The sequence below is a fragment of the Elgaria multicarinata genome, chromosome 4 (assembly GCF_023053635.1).
Source record: "Elgaria multicarinata webbii isolate HBS135686 ecotype San Diego chromosome 4, rElgMul1.1.pri, whole genome shotgun sequence".
NCBI classification, from domain to species: Eukaryota; Metazoa; Chordata; class Lepidosauria; order Squamata; family Anguidae; genus Elgaria; species Elgaria multicarinata.
In genome coordinates, this window is record NC_086174.1 from 137464868 (window position 1) to 137480292 (window position 15425).

General features: G+C 42.6%; 1 protein-coding gene across 1 annotated transcript; it reads left to right on the top strand.

Annotated features, from left to right (window-relative positions):
- Positions 1–319: 319 nt before the first annotated feature.
- On the top strand, positions 320–14644 carry SERPINE3 (serpin family E member 3). Its single transcript, XM_063125849.1, has 8 exons — positions 320–581; positions 2094–2327; positions 4688–4885; positions 7444–7642; positions 10851–10951; positions 11929–12015; positions 13576–13659; positions 14601–14644. The coding sequence occupies exons 1-8, from the start codon at positions 320–322 to the stop codon at positions 14642–14644; spliced, it is 1209 nt and encodes a 402-aa protein (XP_062981919.1).
- Positions 14645–15425: the final 781 nt, after the last annotated feature.

Here is a 15425-nt window from a genome sequence, read left to right on the forward strand (position 1 = left end):
AGAATTCTGGAGAATTCAAAAGCTTGCACAATTTTGTGGAATTTTGCTTGGTCTTAATAAAGATACTGCCCCATTGTGGATTCTGGATTTCTTCTTTTACTTTGTATCGCTTATTTTCTGGGATCAATATAACACATTCATGCACACACGGAATGTTTACTCAACTTGAAACTATTTCCAATGTGTACAGTGGAAGACTCTCGCCCATTACAAACCTTATGTCAGAATATGATTCAGTTGCCATTTGTGCCAGTAACTGTGTCTCCCCACTGCTGCTTGCAGGTGTGGCCAACCTTGGGCAGTGCACCCGTCTGCCTTCATGCTGTCTCTTCCCATTATGACCCTTCTTCTGTCACTTTGCTCTTTGAACGCTGGAGGCTGCGAGCACTACGATGACCCAAAGGACCTGAAAACGGAGTTTGCCCTCAATCTTTACCAACGCTTGGCAGAACTAGATGATAATAGAACCAACCTGGTTGTTTCCCCAGCCAGTATTTCCCTCTCCTTGGAACTTCTGCAGGCTGGAGCTCAAGGGAACACCTTTGCCCAGCTGAAGCATGCTCTGGGATACAGCATTCATGGTAAGGTGCCATCTCAACCAGCATGGCTGGCTGGGGGATGCTGGGATCTGTAGTATTTTCTTTCTGTCTAAACCTGTATAGGATTGCACTCTAAAAGTCTCAAAATTGAAATGTTAGATTTTTAAAGTACTGCTGCCATCATTTCACCATTTGATAAAATCCTAAAAAGCTGTTTCCCCTTTGGAGTTCATGCACCGTTCATTAAAAAAAATGAAACTAAGGCCACAGCTAAACCTCAGGTTTATCCTGGAATCATCCAGGGTTCGCCCCTGCTTGAGCACTGGATCCCCTGTGTGTCACCTAGATGAACAGGTTTGACCCCTGGACGATCCAGGGATAAACCTTAGGTCTAGCTATGGCCTCTAAAAAAATCCACCCCGCTTTCCATAGCTTGTAAGCATTACACATAGTTCAAGGCTAAAACAAGTATTCAGATAGTTGGTCTTTGAAAATATGTTTTAATCCTTGGTTGCCTTGCTTTTATTGTACAGATTGGTTCTCTAATGTAAGCTGTCAAAATTGTCTCAGCAAAGTACTCTTTGACTAGACGTCTTGTGGAATTGGTACATACACGTTCCCAACATCTGCTCTTCATTCGATTTTAAATCATTTATCTGTAAGGGAACTGATGTGTCTTTGGGCAGAGAACCAGAAAAGAAATCGCAAGACTACAGCAGATAACAGGGGAGAGGATTGGGGCACAGGAATACTATACATTTCCAGTCAGAATTCAGTGTGTTGGCAATGACATTTAAAGCCCTAAATGGCTTGGGACCTTGGTTCTTGAGGGAGCGCCTCTCCTTATATAAGCCTGCCTGAGATCTGAGATCTGTCAGAGGACCCCTTATCTACTTCCCACAAGTGCAAGACATATATTATGGTGGGACATGGGAGAGGGCCTTCTCTGTTGTAACACCCCCGTTGCGGAATGCCGTCCCCTTAGAGGCCCAAGTGGTGCAGACGCTGACTTCATTTTGGTGCCAAGTTAAAACGTGGCTTTTTATTAATGTCTTTGAGGGCTAAATTTGCCTAAAGGTGCATGTAATTTAGTTGTTTTTACTGCTTTAAATTTTTGCCAGTATTGGATGTGAATGGTTTAATATGTTTTTAGCTGTGTATATTATTTATTGTTTTATTCTGCTTGAATTGTTTTTATCTGTACTCCGCCCTGAGTTCCCAATGATATAGGGTGGGATACAAATGTTTTAATAAAATAAATAAATAAATAAAAAACAGGGAGCTGCCTTGGTCCATCTAACCCAGTATTGTCAACACTGACTGGCAGCAACTCTCCAGGATTTCAAGCAGGAATTTTTCCAGCCTTACCTGGAGATGCCGGGAATTGAACGTGGGACCTTCTGCATGTAAAGCAGGTGCTCTTCCATCTCTGAAATGGCCTTCTAAAGATCATAGGGTTGGCAAGTAATAGTGTTGGATGGCATTTCTTTTTAACCATTGTGTTTTCTACATTGTCCAAGAAAATGATAACCCAAAGGCCTTTCTTGTACATAGATCAGGACATGCAGGACTTTTTGCACACCGTATACAAAGAGGTGGCCAACTCAAGCCAAGGCACCATTTCACAACTAGCCTGCGCGCTCTTTGTTCAAGCTGGAATTCATCTTTCACCTTGGTTCGTTCAGCATGCTGCATTCTGGGCAAACAACACAGTGCAGCAGACGAATTTCAGCGAGCCTAACAGGACCGCAGTGCAGATCAATGAGTGGATTGCCACAAGCATTGGAGGTAAAGGGACAATGACTCCACGTTTCTCTCTCGCCGCTTTGGAATGTACATGTTTAGCACCAGATATTTTGAGATGCCAGCCAAGCACACCGCAGGGCACCCTCGCTCTGGAACTCATGTTGAGGAGAGGCCCCAGGGGGAGGCACCTGCTGTCCCCGTATGAACAGAGGAAGCTGCTTTATGCTGAGTCAGACTTCTGGTTTTTCATCCTCAGTATTGACAACACTGACTGGCAACAGGAGCTCACCAGAGATTCAAATGGGGCCTTTTCCAGCCCTGCCTGGAGCACAGACTTTCAATCCTGGGATTGAACCTGGGACCTTCTGCATGCAAAGTCTGTGCTGTATCACAGAGCTATGGCCCTATCCCTATTTTTTTTTATAGAATTATTCATTTATTCAAAAGATTTATATTCTGCACAATTACCATGTTCTCAGGGTGACTTACAACAAAGATAAGAACTATATTATTATTATTATTATTATTATTATTATTATTATTATTATTAATTTATTTCTTACAATTATTTATATGCCACATTTCAGGATACAAAACATACCAATGCACTTAAAAGTAACATTTAAAAAATCACACTAACAATTTTAAAATCATCATCATCATCATCATTCCCACAAGGCAATTGGAAAAAGTGGCCCTGAGGTCAGGGAGAGTCTAGCTCAGCCTTCCTCAACCTGGGGCGCTCCGGATGTGTTGGACTGCATCTCCCAGAATGCCCCAGCCTGGCTGGGGCATTCTGGGAGTTGTAGTCCAACACGTCCGGAGCGCCCCAGGTTGAGGAAGGCTGGTAGCTGGTTCTGAACAGTCTGGAATTATCTTTGTGTACCTCTCTCTCTCCTTCCTGGGATCCTTCCCACAGAAACTTGATGGCAGACAGCCCTGTCAGGGAGGTGGGGGACACTGTGAGACCAGCTGGGGCAGGCCCTGAGGTCTTCTTTGCCCTGCCTCTCTTGCTCCAAAAATTTAAAAATGCATTCAATGAATCCATAAAATGTAAAAGAACTGCATAAAAACACATCACTCAGATAAGGCTAATTAAGCATTAATATGTTAAATAAGCAGAGATTCAAAGTCAGTGGTTATTCACACGAGTGAAATAAGGGATGCTTGTGACTGGCCACTCATGGACGTTTGTGGGTCCTTTTGACAATGACATCAACCCCCTGCACATCTCCTGGTTATTCCATTCTTAAAAAACCACCTGGATATCCCGATTCTTCTAAAATGTACATTGATGGTGCTATATAAATAAATAATAATAATAAAATATCATGGGATTTCCTACCATGTGCAGCCGAAATCGTGCTACAAAGCACCCAGTAGAGGGCACTGTTCCATTCAAGGCTGTTAGCACCAAGAGAAGGGGAAGTTTTCAATTATAGACCACGTGGTTGCCCCCTCTGCTCATGTAATGAAGCCCATTACAATTGCACAGAAGAAGCTGGAAGCAAAACCCCAGTAAGGAAACACCATTTCCCCTTAATCTAAAGAAGCCCTCAGACCTTCAAGAACCAAGTATTCAAAGTCCAGGGCCTGGATGAACAAATCTGTCACTTTCACTTTCTCCCACATTTAATTATTGTTAACCCCAAGTTCTTTCCATGTCAAATATGAAGAAATTTGAAAATTTGGGTACATTCTTAATTAAAAAACACTCCCCCGCCCTCAAAACAAAATTCTCACCCATCCCTGGCAGGGGGATCTTGCTTCACATTGTTAGATGGGACGCCCTGCCTGATTGTCAATTTGTCTAATCACCCCCTTTTGTGAGTGGAGCGTAGAAGAAGCCGTGCCCTCAACATCACTCCAGGGATAGTAGAATGAAAATGGGGTTCCTGAACTCTTATTCTGTTTTCTGAGCTGGATAACTGATGTTTGAACTTTCTTTATGGCTTTACTTTAGGCCAGATGTTTTATTGTTGGTGTTTGCTGATTTTATGAATTGTTGCTGTTTTATCACTGTATGTGATAAAACTATTACTATATGGGATGTTACTGTTGTTACAGGAGGGTTACTGTCCTAAATGTCAGTCTAGAAATAAAATATGAATGAATAACATTGCTTTACCTATATCTGGAGATCAGCAGAGGAATTTTACCCTGGTGGTCCTGTTACATTTTTCAGTGGCCTTCATTACTTGACTGAGGGGTATGACTGGTGGACCTGACAAGATTACTTTCCAAATTGCCATAAGGAGGGCCAGAAAATATGGTGTTCACTAAAAACAAAGATGAAGTCCTTTCTAATTCTGAATAATGCTTTCAGATATAGAAGGACAAATGTGTCAAATTCAAATTTGCTTCAGCAATAGCCGTTATATTTTGCACTCTCTCCTTTTCAGATGAAGAAATGAATAGTCTGCCTTTGGAAACCATTGATTCCCCCCTTAGCCAGATAGCTGTCGTGAGCACCATGTACTTCAAAAGCACCTGGCAAAGGAAATTCACCTTCACAGATACTCAGACCTTGTCCTTTACCACTACAGAAGGCATCACCCTAAAAGTGCCTACTATGTATCTCAGCGCAGAAGTCAATTACGGTAATTATATCAGGCTTGAGAATTCTGGTGCAGAAACAGGTTTCAACACATGGATGTTGTCTGAAGAAGCAAGCTGGAAGGGAGAGGAACCCTCCCGCCCCAGAACATGCAATGGGGCAAGCTATGCTCCTACACTATTTTGGGCAAATTAATTTTTGTATAGGGTTTTGTAATTCGGTAAAAATTAATTTATGCGAATATAAATGAATTGGATCCAGACTTAGTCATACTTTGAGTAGACGCATTGAAACCAAAGGGACATTAGTATGACTAACTTAAGTCCAATTGATTTCAGTGGGTCTACCTTAGATCCACTTGACTGTAAACTTTGTACTTTGATGTTTAAAAAAAGAAAAGGGAAGGGGAAATGTTACTTCACCCACTTGGGGAAATAGCCAAGCCATGATTATTCTGGAAGGAGCCATCTTAAGCCTTTCAGGAAAGAGCAGTCACTCTCAGACTGGGTTTAGGCAACACGATATCTAATGGTGGTTCAAATTATTGACATTTGGTTATTTAACTCAACATGGGTTATTGTGTTGTGTGGAGGGAGTTTTTTAACGGTTGGTTATTTGGCTGAAATAATGAACACAACTAACCAACGCTGCACTGAGTTGGCTATTTGAACCACCGTTGGTTATCATGTTGTGTGGAGCGTACCGTTGGTTATTTCCTTGGCCACCTTTGGTTATTTCGTCAGCCACAGAGTTGCGAGGGTAGAGCTGTCAAAGTGGTGGCTGCCACTGTACTCCAGCTGGATAGATTTTTGGCAACAATGGCTGATGGGAGGAAAGAGGATGGGGGATGAATGAGTCAACTCAAGGTGGACTAATAGTCAACTCAATGCTAATCTTAATCCACACCATGGATGATTATTGTCGTGTTGTGTGGGGAGTACCCTCTAGTTAAACAACTGATGAGTTGATTACAACCCCACCATTGACTATCGGGTTGTCTGAAGGCAGCCTCAGAATAAATGTTCTGGTTTCTCAAAAAGCTTGATTCTACTATGCTTACTGCCCAGCAACATCAACTAAGCATTGTCTTCACTCTGAATTGGCTTCATGATATTGTGGTGATGTGACATCATCATGCTGACCACATGGTCCCTGATTGGCTGGAATCACACTGCCAGCAGAACTTTGAAGAAACAAAAATGGCACAAAACCAGCTGAAAAGGGCCAGTGAACAGCATGAAAAAAGTAGGTTTGGGGGGACATTTTGCAGACAAAATGTTGGTTTGACAAGCTTGCATGCCCAAGAATTAATGCCAGCTAATGTCTCTCTCCCTCTATACTTCAGAGGCAGATCGTACCTGGAAGTACAATCTTCTTACATTTTAATCTTGTATGGATTACCAAAAGGGATAGAACCTTGCATTTTTAAAAGGGAAAGCTGTGGACTAATTTAAGCGTGCAAGTTTCAAGATTAGACAGACCTCATGTGGCGATTGTTGCACTTCCGTTCAGATATACTTTGTTAGAAGGAACATCCATATTAAAGCATCCTTGTCAAACATTGTATCTCCCACGCAAAAAAAAAAAAAAAAACTTGCAGTGGAGTTTGGAACTGACCATAAAAGATGCGTTCCAAGTCCTCATGGCACCTACACTGATTTTGAGAACATGCACTTGAGTTGCAAGTATAAGTTGGTCACATATTATGTTTTTCATTACAAATCCCTTTTGGTATACTCTGGTGGGGGGAGGAAACTGTATTCAGAAGGAGAGGGAGCAGCAGCCAGGCACCCACCTGTCATGCATGGATAACATAACTCCAGCTCAGAGCCCGCTCACCTCTTGATACCAGCTGCCCCTGCTGAGGACTTCAGGGGAAGAGGAAGCAGCCACTGCTCTTCCGCTGGGTTCACTTCCAGCTTCATGACCTGCTGAACTTTACAACCGACCATCTAATGCCTGAATTTACTTTTCTCCTCCTACCTCCCAGTCCCCTTCCCTTTCATGGCCCCGTTCAGACAACACACTAAACCATGCTGCTTAACCAGAAAATAGTTAATGGAATGCATTAAGGTACATTCCTCTAACCATTTTGTGGCTAAGCAGCATGGTTTCCATGTCTTGTCATTTTTATATTGTAAACCTGTGGGGATTATTATCTTTGCAAGCTGCTCTGGATATCAAATGTCCCCCTCAATTCACATGAGCTTTTGAATACTGTTCTGCTGGTGAATTTTACTCATTAGAATCCAGGGGGACATATAACTCCACTACTATAGCTGATGCAGTGTAGTGGCTAAAAGACTGCGCTAGAAATCAGGAAGATCCTGGTTTGAATCTCGCCTTTGCCATTAGCTTACTAGCTGGAGTAAGGCAGGCCACTCTTTCTCAGCCTCAACCATCCCTGTCTGCAATATAGGAGATAGCAATACTGACTTACCTTACAGGATAGTGGTAAGGACCACAACTACATAATGCATGTGAAACTCTTTGAATCCTTGAAAGTGCTATACAGATGTTAAAGTATTAATACGAAATGTGCTCATTGAGCCACCGATTCTTTAAGAATACAATGCAGCACCTTTGTTTTCCAACTTGCAGGTGAATTCCTAATGGATTCTCTGGAACGGATCAATGTGGTTGAGTTGCCCTATTTGGGGGAGATGGTTAGTATGTTTGTGGTGCTTCCATCTGACAGGAGAACATCTCTAGACAAGATTGAGGCATACCTGTCAGCCCGGACCTTCCCGTTGTGGTCCAACAGCTTGAGAAGAACAAAGATGGATATCTTTCTCCCCAGGTAAGTGGTCAATGTGAATATAACTGCATGGGCCTTTTTAAGTGCAGTACTTGGGGGAGATGTACATGTGTGACAATTATGGATATGGTTGAATGTTAGACAAAATGGTAATGGCTATGGGATTCTGAATATGGTTGGGGTGAGGAGAAGAGGGCCGAGAAATATAAGGGCTCCTCAAGCTTCAGTCAGTTCAGCAGGCTTGCAAGAGTGTAATTTTAAGTTAAGAACCGGTCTAGGAAACCACAAGGCCTCTTGGATGCCATTAGAGCCAAAAGCACATGAACAGTTAGAAGGGCACAGTAGCAGGGTATTGGGACCATAACTGCCATTTCTATGCTTTCAAAGCCCAACCAAAGACAACATTTCTTTCGGTCCTGCCATGTCTCCACCAGGCGATATCATGTGGAAAAATCTCAGGGTTCGCTCTGGGTTTTGAAGGGCCCTTGGACAAGATGCCCTCAAAAGGTACCTCAGTGAGCCTGCTTCTCACTGCTGTTGTCACCAGCGGCTATTGCTCCTCCCCTTCTCTCTCAGCATGGCTACCACTTGCTTGATAGACAGGCAGAGAGCCAGTGAGCAAGTAGGCAGTGGCATCTACGGCTCCTCCTTCTCGCCAGCATTGTTTTCTGGGTTAGAGCAAGAAGCCAGTGAACAAGGTAGGCTGGAATGGTGAAGAGGAGGAGTAAGTCCAGGGGGCTCTTGTTAGTGGGACTTTGTTGGAGGGTGGTCCCTCAGCAGGTGCTCAGTCATACCTACCCTTGACGCCAGCCCTGAAAAATGATCCTATGGAGGCAGATTCCAACTTTGTCTGCACAATAAAGGGAATTTGTAGACTGGTCCATCTGCAAGGACAAAAATGTGGACAACTTTAAAAGTACACTATGGCCCCATTCAGAAGACACCTTAAACCACAGCTTTAACCATGGTTGTTAGGCAGCTTGCATTGGCTGCCTATATGTTTCCGAGCCCAATTCAAGGTGCTGGTCTTAACCTATAAAGCCCTACATGGCTTGGGACCACAATACCTGATGGAACGCCTCTCCCGACATGAACCTACCCATACACTGCGCTCAACATCTAAGGTCCTCCTCTGAGTGCCTACTCCAAGGGAAGCTCAGAGGATGGCAACAAGGGAGAGGGCCTTTTCAGTGGTGGCCCCCCGACTGTGGAATGATCTCCCCGATGAGGCTCGCCTGGCGCCAACATTGTTATCTTTTCGGCGCCAGGTCAAGACTTTTCTCTTCTCCCAGGCATTTTTAACAGCATTTTAACAGCATTTAACAACGTTAAGTTTGTTTTTAATGGACCCCACAATTGTTGTTTTTAAATGGATACTGTTGTTTTTATACTGTTTTTATGTGTGTTTGTGTGTGTGTGTGTGTGTGTTTTTAAATTGTATACTTTTAATGTTTACTATTTTTAAATGTTGTAAACCGCCCAGAGAGCTTCGGCTGTGGGGCGGTATATAAATGTAATTAAATAAATAAATAAATAAATAAATAAATAAATAAATAAATAAGCCAGAAAGCCTCAATCACCATGGTTAAAGCTATGGTTTAAGGTGTCTTCTGAACACAGCCTGACTTTCTGTCTTAACCACCATGGTTAAAGCCATGGTTTAAAGTGTCTTCTGAACAGGGCCAATGAAAACATGACAGGTGGCCTGTATAGGGTCTTAAGGGGCCTGGCTAATATTATCATAGCATCAATTGAGAAAGAGGGTTTGCAAGAGAATTGGACAGGAATAGCAGAATGGAAGGTAAGCAAGAAGAGGCAACAGTTTAAACTAGATGTAATGACCAAGACAAGGACTAGGTTTTAGCATTAGGTACAGCAATAAAAAGTTGCATCTTGGAAACACTGGGTGGGTTTGCACATCACACTAAGCCAACTGCAAATAAGCCACAGTAGATTGTTCACGGAACAACCCATGGTGTGGCTGACAAATGGTTGGGCTTGCCATGGCTTGTTCTTGCCTTCTTTCTCCCCCAGCCCTCCAGCTGGCTCTGGCATGTATCCCAGGGGACTTCATGGCAAATTCTGTCTTGTCTCCCCCTCTCCACTCTGACTGCTATCTCTTTTTGTTCCCCAACTTATATAAAAAAAATTGATGTCTCAAAAATGCTCAAATGGAGTTGTAATTTTTTATCATCATCATCATCATCATCATCATCATCATCATCATCATCATCATCATTTATTTTCTTGCTCATGGCAGTTTTTTTGAGACAGACATGATGGGTTTTGCCAGGTCATGCTGTCTTTTACTGATCCAGGAATTTCCTGACAATTGAGCATGTTTTAAATATGCCTACTTTCTGGATGTTGGTGTGGATGTATTTTGGCAGGCCCAGTTTCTGAAGGTTTTCTGTATAGTTTTTTTATGTGATGCTGGTGACAGATTATTATCATGATCATGATAATCATGATTGCTGGTCTTTTGCAAGTGCACACTTACAGCTGTCCGATATGTGTAGTCTTCCTTGGGGCCTGCCTATACATGCCAAAAGCCCTGGGGTGGCTGCTCTGGGGTGACTGCACTGGGGTGTTGCATCAATTATATGACACAGCAACCACCTCAAAGCCATCGTGGGACTTACCCCAACTTTTTTCTCTGGAGCGATGAGAGTACAGCATATCCGTTATCTAGCCTCACTCCAGAGTTGCAGCAGAGGCATGGCAGGGCAGATGGCAACACCTGATTTGTTGATCTCCGCCTGGGCAGAGTCCAAGGGGCAAGCCCAGCACCAGAAATCCTGCGCTTTTGCTGCAGCATTGGAATTAGCCGCTGCCCCTGCCCTGCAGCAGTGAAAGCACAGGGTTTGATCTCATCGCAGGGCAACCCACCTCCATATAGACAGCAGCCTGGTCAGTTTCCTTGTAAGTTTCAGCTGTCAGAGAGAGGAGAGAAGTGGAATAGGTAACATACAAAGAAATTGACAAAGAAGGTGTCATGCGAACCCAGTCACTGAAAAAGAAGAAGTGACCAGATTGATCAGACTATCTGGGTACATTCAGTTTATTGGTCGTACCAGAGAAAAAGGCACAATATCCATGCCTGCCTTGGCTTATGTTCAATGGAACACAGTAAACTGAAATAAATTAAAGCCATGGCCATTGTAACCAGATGGGTTACAACGAAGAGCAAAACGAAAATGGGGCAGGTTGTGAGGGGCATGGCTAAAAATGTCCATCCACCATTTTTCAGATTCAAAATTCACAACCACTTGGACCTCAAAATAGTTTTACCTGCGTTGGGGATTACAGACATGTTTGATCCAACTGAGGCTGATTTTAAAGGCATTTCAGGTAAGTCTACTACTTGTCTAACGTGCTTGAGCAATGTATCGAGTCACCTTACAGTTCCTATTTTGTGTCAGTGATTCAGCACAACAAATCTTCTGACTGGAGATCTGGGGCTGTGAAACAGCAACCACAAGGCTCCCAAATCTGGAGAGGGTTATAAGCCAGGTCCTGAGAGAGATCCCCAGAATATCCCTTATGCTCTGTCCTTTTGCTCCACCCTGGGGCTTAATTTCAATTCCTTCCACCTAAAAAGTGTTCTGCAGAAAAGTCTGCTTATGCTAATTTTAGCCTTAGATGTGATCATACTGCAGAAGGCCTAACTACAAGTTGTCTTTGATCAAAACACTGCCAGTTCCTTTTGAAAAGCCCTATCCAGACAAAGAAGAAGCATTAGGGAGAAAGTAGGCAGCAGAGTACTTAAGGGATCTTCTGCATGCCATTATGTGCCAAATCTTGTGTGCTTTAGGAAAGGGCCATTTTGCAGAAGGACACAGGACATCCTCAGCCACACAACAATTCACTGATATCCAGTACTGTTCCATCTCCCAACAGAATGGAAAAGGATGGCAGAACAGCTTCCACCTTCCCCTTGCAGCTGCCCAAATCTGCTGTGGGCAGATTTCCAGGCTGCAGGGAGGAGGAGAGCAAAAAGAGAAATTCCATTGCTTCAATGGAAGCCCTGTTGCTTGTGTGGAAGTCCACTCTCTAATGTTGAGTGTAGCCTAATAAGAATAAAACACACCCAAAAGATGTCAATCCAGTGCCTTATCATTTCCAGAAGGAAATAGTATAACTTCCATAAGCTTTTATTTCATTCTGTTAAGTCACAGCAGTCAACTCTTTCAGTACGTTTTGATGCCAATTTCCCCATGTCTATGTAATCTCTCTGTAACTGTTTCTTCTTTAATAACGAAGTAAAGTTAAGTTGTCTTGGCTTTGCGTTGAAAAATTCAATAATTATTAATCATTTTGTTTGCTAGAACAGGAAAGTCTTTATGTCTCGGAAGCCATCCACAAAGCAAAGATTGAAGTGTCAGAAGATGGTACAAGAGCCTCGGGTACTACAGGTAGAACAGATCAAAATTGTTAATGGACTGGTTCAGAAGACACCTTAAACTCTGCTGGTTAAGGCTTTTGGTTAAGCAGCAGGTTTTAAGGTGTCGTGTGTAATGCATTTTGCTAAACCCTAGTCATTTTCTAACCCAGCCTTCCTCAACCTGGGGCCCTCCAGATGTGTTGGACTGCATCTCCCAGAATGCCCCAGCCAGGCATTCTGGGAGTTGTAGTCCAACACATCTGGAGCGTCCCAGGTTGAGGAAGGCTGTATCTAACCCAAATCGGATCATCTGCAGCAGGGTTAGTGGCTCTAACCATGGCTTACAGTGTTGTCTGCGACAGCATGGCTTGTTGTTAGTGCTAACCCCAGAGAACCACAGTTTCACTAACCACAGAGCCTGAACAGGCCCAACGCATTAATCTGGATAACAGCAAATGTTTACTTAAATTATACTCCATTCATAAACAATTGTCCTACAGACCTACAGATTTGATTCTTCCAGGCAGCATGTTATGCACTTCCAAGGCATAGAAAGAGGCACTGAACTAATTCAAACCACAGTCCAAACTTGAGATCATGAGATTAATGTAGGGTGACCATATGGAAAGGAGGACAGGGCTCCTGTATCTTTAACAGTTGAATAGAAAAGGGAATTTCAGTAGGTGTTGTTCGTATGCATACAGCACCTGGTAAAATTCCCTCTTCAGCACAACAGTTAAAGCTTCAGGAGCCCTTCCCTCGTGTCCAGATACAGGGCTCCTGCCGCTTTAACTATTCCGATGAAGAGGGAATTTCACCAGGTGCTGTATGCATACAAATGGCACCTGCTGAAATTCCCTTTTCTTTACAACTGTTAAAGATACAGGAGCCCTGTCCTCCTTTCCACATGGTCACCCTAATTAATGGGATCAGCACAAGAAATGCGGGATTGGCTTAGGATATTTGCACAAACCTTCTCAGACTTTTGTTTTTCTTTAGGTGATTCTTCCCACAATTCTGGTCCCAAACCAGAAACTGCCACCTGGAGGAACCTTTAGTTTAAATCAATCAATCAATCAATCAATCAGAACCACCACGTGCAAGTAGGAGAAGTTGTGCAGTGTAACATAATCCTATACTAATAGTGCACTCATTCTCCCATATCCTACACTAATAGTGCACTCATTCTCCAAGTGTTGCCAAAACTGCATTGCCCATGCGCAAGAGTGGAGGTATCAGCAAGCTTTGCAGAAATACCATAGAATAATTTTTAAAAATCTTTAATGGGGGGAGACCCCCAAAACAGCCCAAGTAGGGGACTGACCATGGTCAGTGACTGCAGAACACTGAGTGTCTGTTGTTGTTGTGAATGAAATAGATTATTCTGACAAAGCTCATGGCTGGGTGTCTGAAACCCTGATCAGGCGCACTCCACACTGCAACATTTTGTTACATCCCACTTGTTCTTACTATAATCAGCACTGCATATTTCAATGCTAGAGTGGTAATTTTCACTTTTCTGTGTGGCTTCTGGAAAAGAGCGAAGGGAAATAATGAAACCAGGCATTCACTAAATGTTTTAATAATCCAGCTATGGTACTGCTAAAAAGATCCCGGGCGCCTGTCTTCAAAGCTGACAGACCTTTTAATTTCCTCCTAAGACAAGCCAGAACAGGTAAGCATGAGTTAAAAACTATTCATAGAAGTAATTATTATGATAGCAAACTGCACTTGCTTTCTGTAACATATAACATAGCTTGAAGTTCATAAAGGCCAGTTCTGTACTTTAGAAAACTAATATACAGATCATTAAAGATTGTGATATGTCAGCATAGGCATGTTCATCCCTCTGCTCTCCTTATGCAGCAGGACTCAATGACCTGGTTCACATGTAATGCCAATTCTTGGGTTGTTTAACTAATGAACTGGTGGGGCTGCAATGGAATGAGTGCCCTGTTTCCTGCACACTCACCACAGATGATAGATAGATAGATAGATAGATAGATAGATAGATAGATAGATAGATAGATAGATATTCACATTTTAAGGCTCTGTTCAATGTTGCTTGCCTGATTGCTTGTGAGTCCTTTTTTTGTTTGCCATCTTATGCAAGTAATTAATCCCAGTAAGTAATCCCAGAGTGCAGGACATGGAATAATGGGCTCAAGTGACAGGAAGCCAGATTCCAGCTGGACATCAGGAAAAACTTCCTGACTGTTAGAGCAGTACAGCAATGGAACCAGTTACCTAGGAAGGTTGTGGGCTCTCCCACACTAGAGGCATTCAAGAGGCAGCTGGACAACCATCTGTCAGGGATGCTTTAGGTGGATTCCTGCATTGAGCAGGGGGTTGGACTCGATGGCCTTATAGGCCCCTTCCAACTCTACTATTCTATGATTCTAATTATATTCCAGCTGTTAAATTATGGATATCTTAGCTTCTAATTTCCAAACGTTATTGACTTCCAAGTGTAAGTGTGCAGTACATTTGTTTCCCTGTTCACCTACACATGCTTATTCTGTTGTATAAGTATGTTTAAGTACTGTTGCATTAGCGTGAGCACATTTCTAAAATGAGACTGAATAAGCAAATGATCTTGTTTTTGTTTCTTTACAGGTTCAATTCTGTTCATAGGAAGACTTACAAATCCTACAGAGTAAACTTGTCTGATCCATGCTTCCACCTGTCTTGTTTCCCAAACAATTAAAGCATACAATGCATATTTAAATAGCACTTTTTAAGTCTTGCAAATATCAGGAGGAAGTTGTGGGGAGCCTAGGGCTATAAATAATAAAAAAAGGATGCTCTTTGCCATTTATATAGCATTGTTTTGTTTAAAGCAGTTACAATCTTCTGAAAAACAAAAAACAAAATGCCTTAAGGTAGAACTACATGATATGTGATTGCTTTCACTGATGTCCCTTTGTTTTACAAAGTACAGCTACTAAAACTGCAACATTCTTAAAACTGCAAAAGTTCTTAACCTTTTCACCTCAGGCTCTTTCCCTACCATTAATGCTTCCTCCCTTCCTGGTTTTACCCCTAGGCAATCTATTGATTCTCTTTCAATCTGTAGCTTTTTTCTACCAAGATAATCAGTCTAAGGATAGTGTTAATACCTATAACTGCTCATAAGACAAGCATTCAACCCAACACAACAAGGTGCTATCTAGAGCTTTCCTTGGTCTCAGTATCTTCTTGGCATACAAAAGGCAACAAAATTGTAGCACATCCTATGACACCCCATTCATGGCTAATCTCATTTATAAAACACCAGCAATTTGAAAGATCCTCACCAAGGGCTCATCTACACCAAGCAGATACTACACTATGAAAGTGGTATGAAAGCGGTATATAAAAGGCAGGAGCCACACTACGGCTTTATAGTGGTATTGACGTGCACTGACAATGGTTGGGACTCATGACACATACCATATACCG

Coding starts and splice junctions, on each gene's coding strand:
- SERPINE3 (XM_063125849.1), top strand. CDS start 320: ATGCTGTCTCTTCCCATTATGACCCTTCTTCTGTCACTTTGCTCTTTG. Junction 582..2,093: donor TCTGGGATACAGCATTCATG/GTAAGGTGCCAT, acceptor TCTTGTACATAG/ATCAGGACATGCAGGACTTT. Junction 4,886..7,443: donor CAGCGCAGAAGTCAATTACG/GTAATTATATCA, acceptor TCCAACTTGCAG/GTGAATTCCTAATGGATTCT.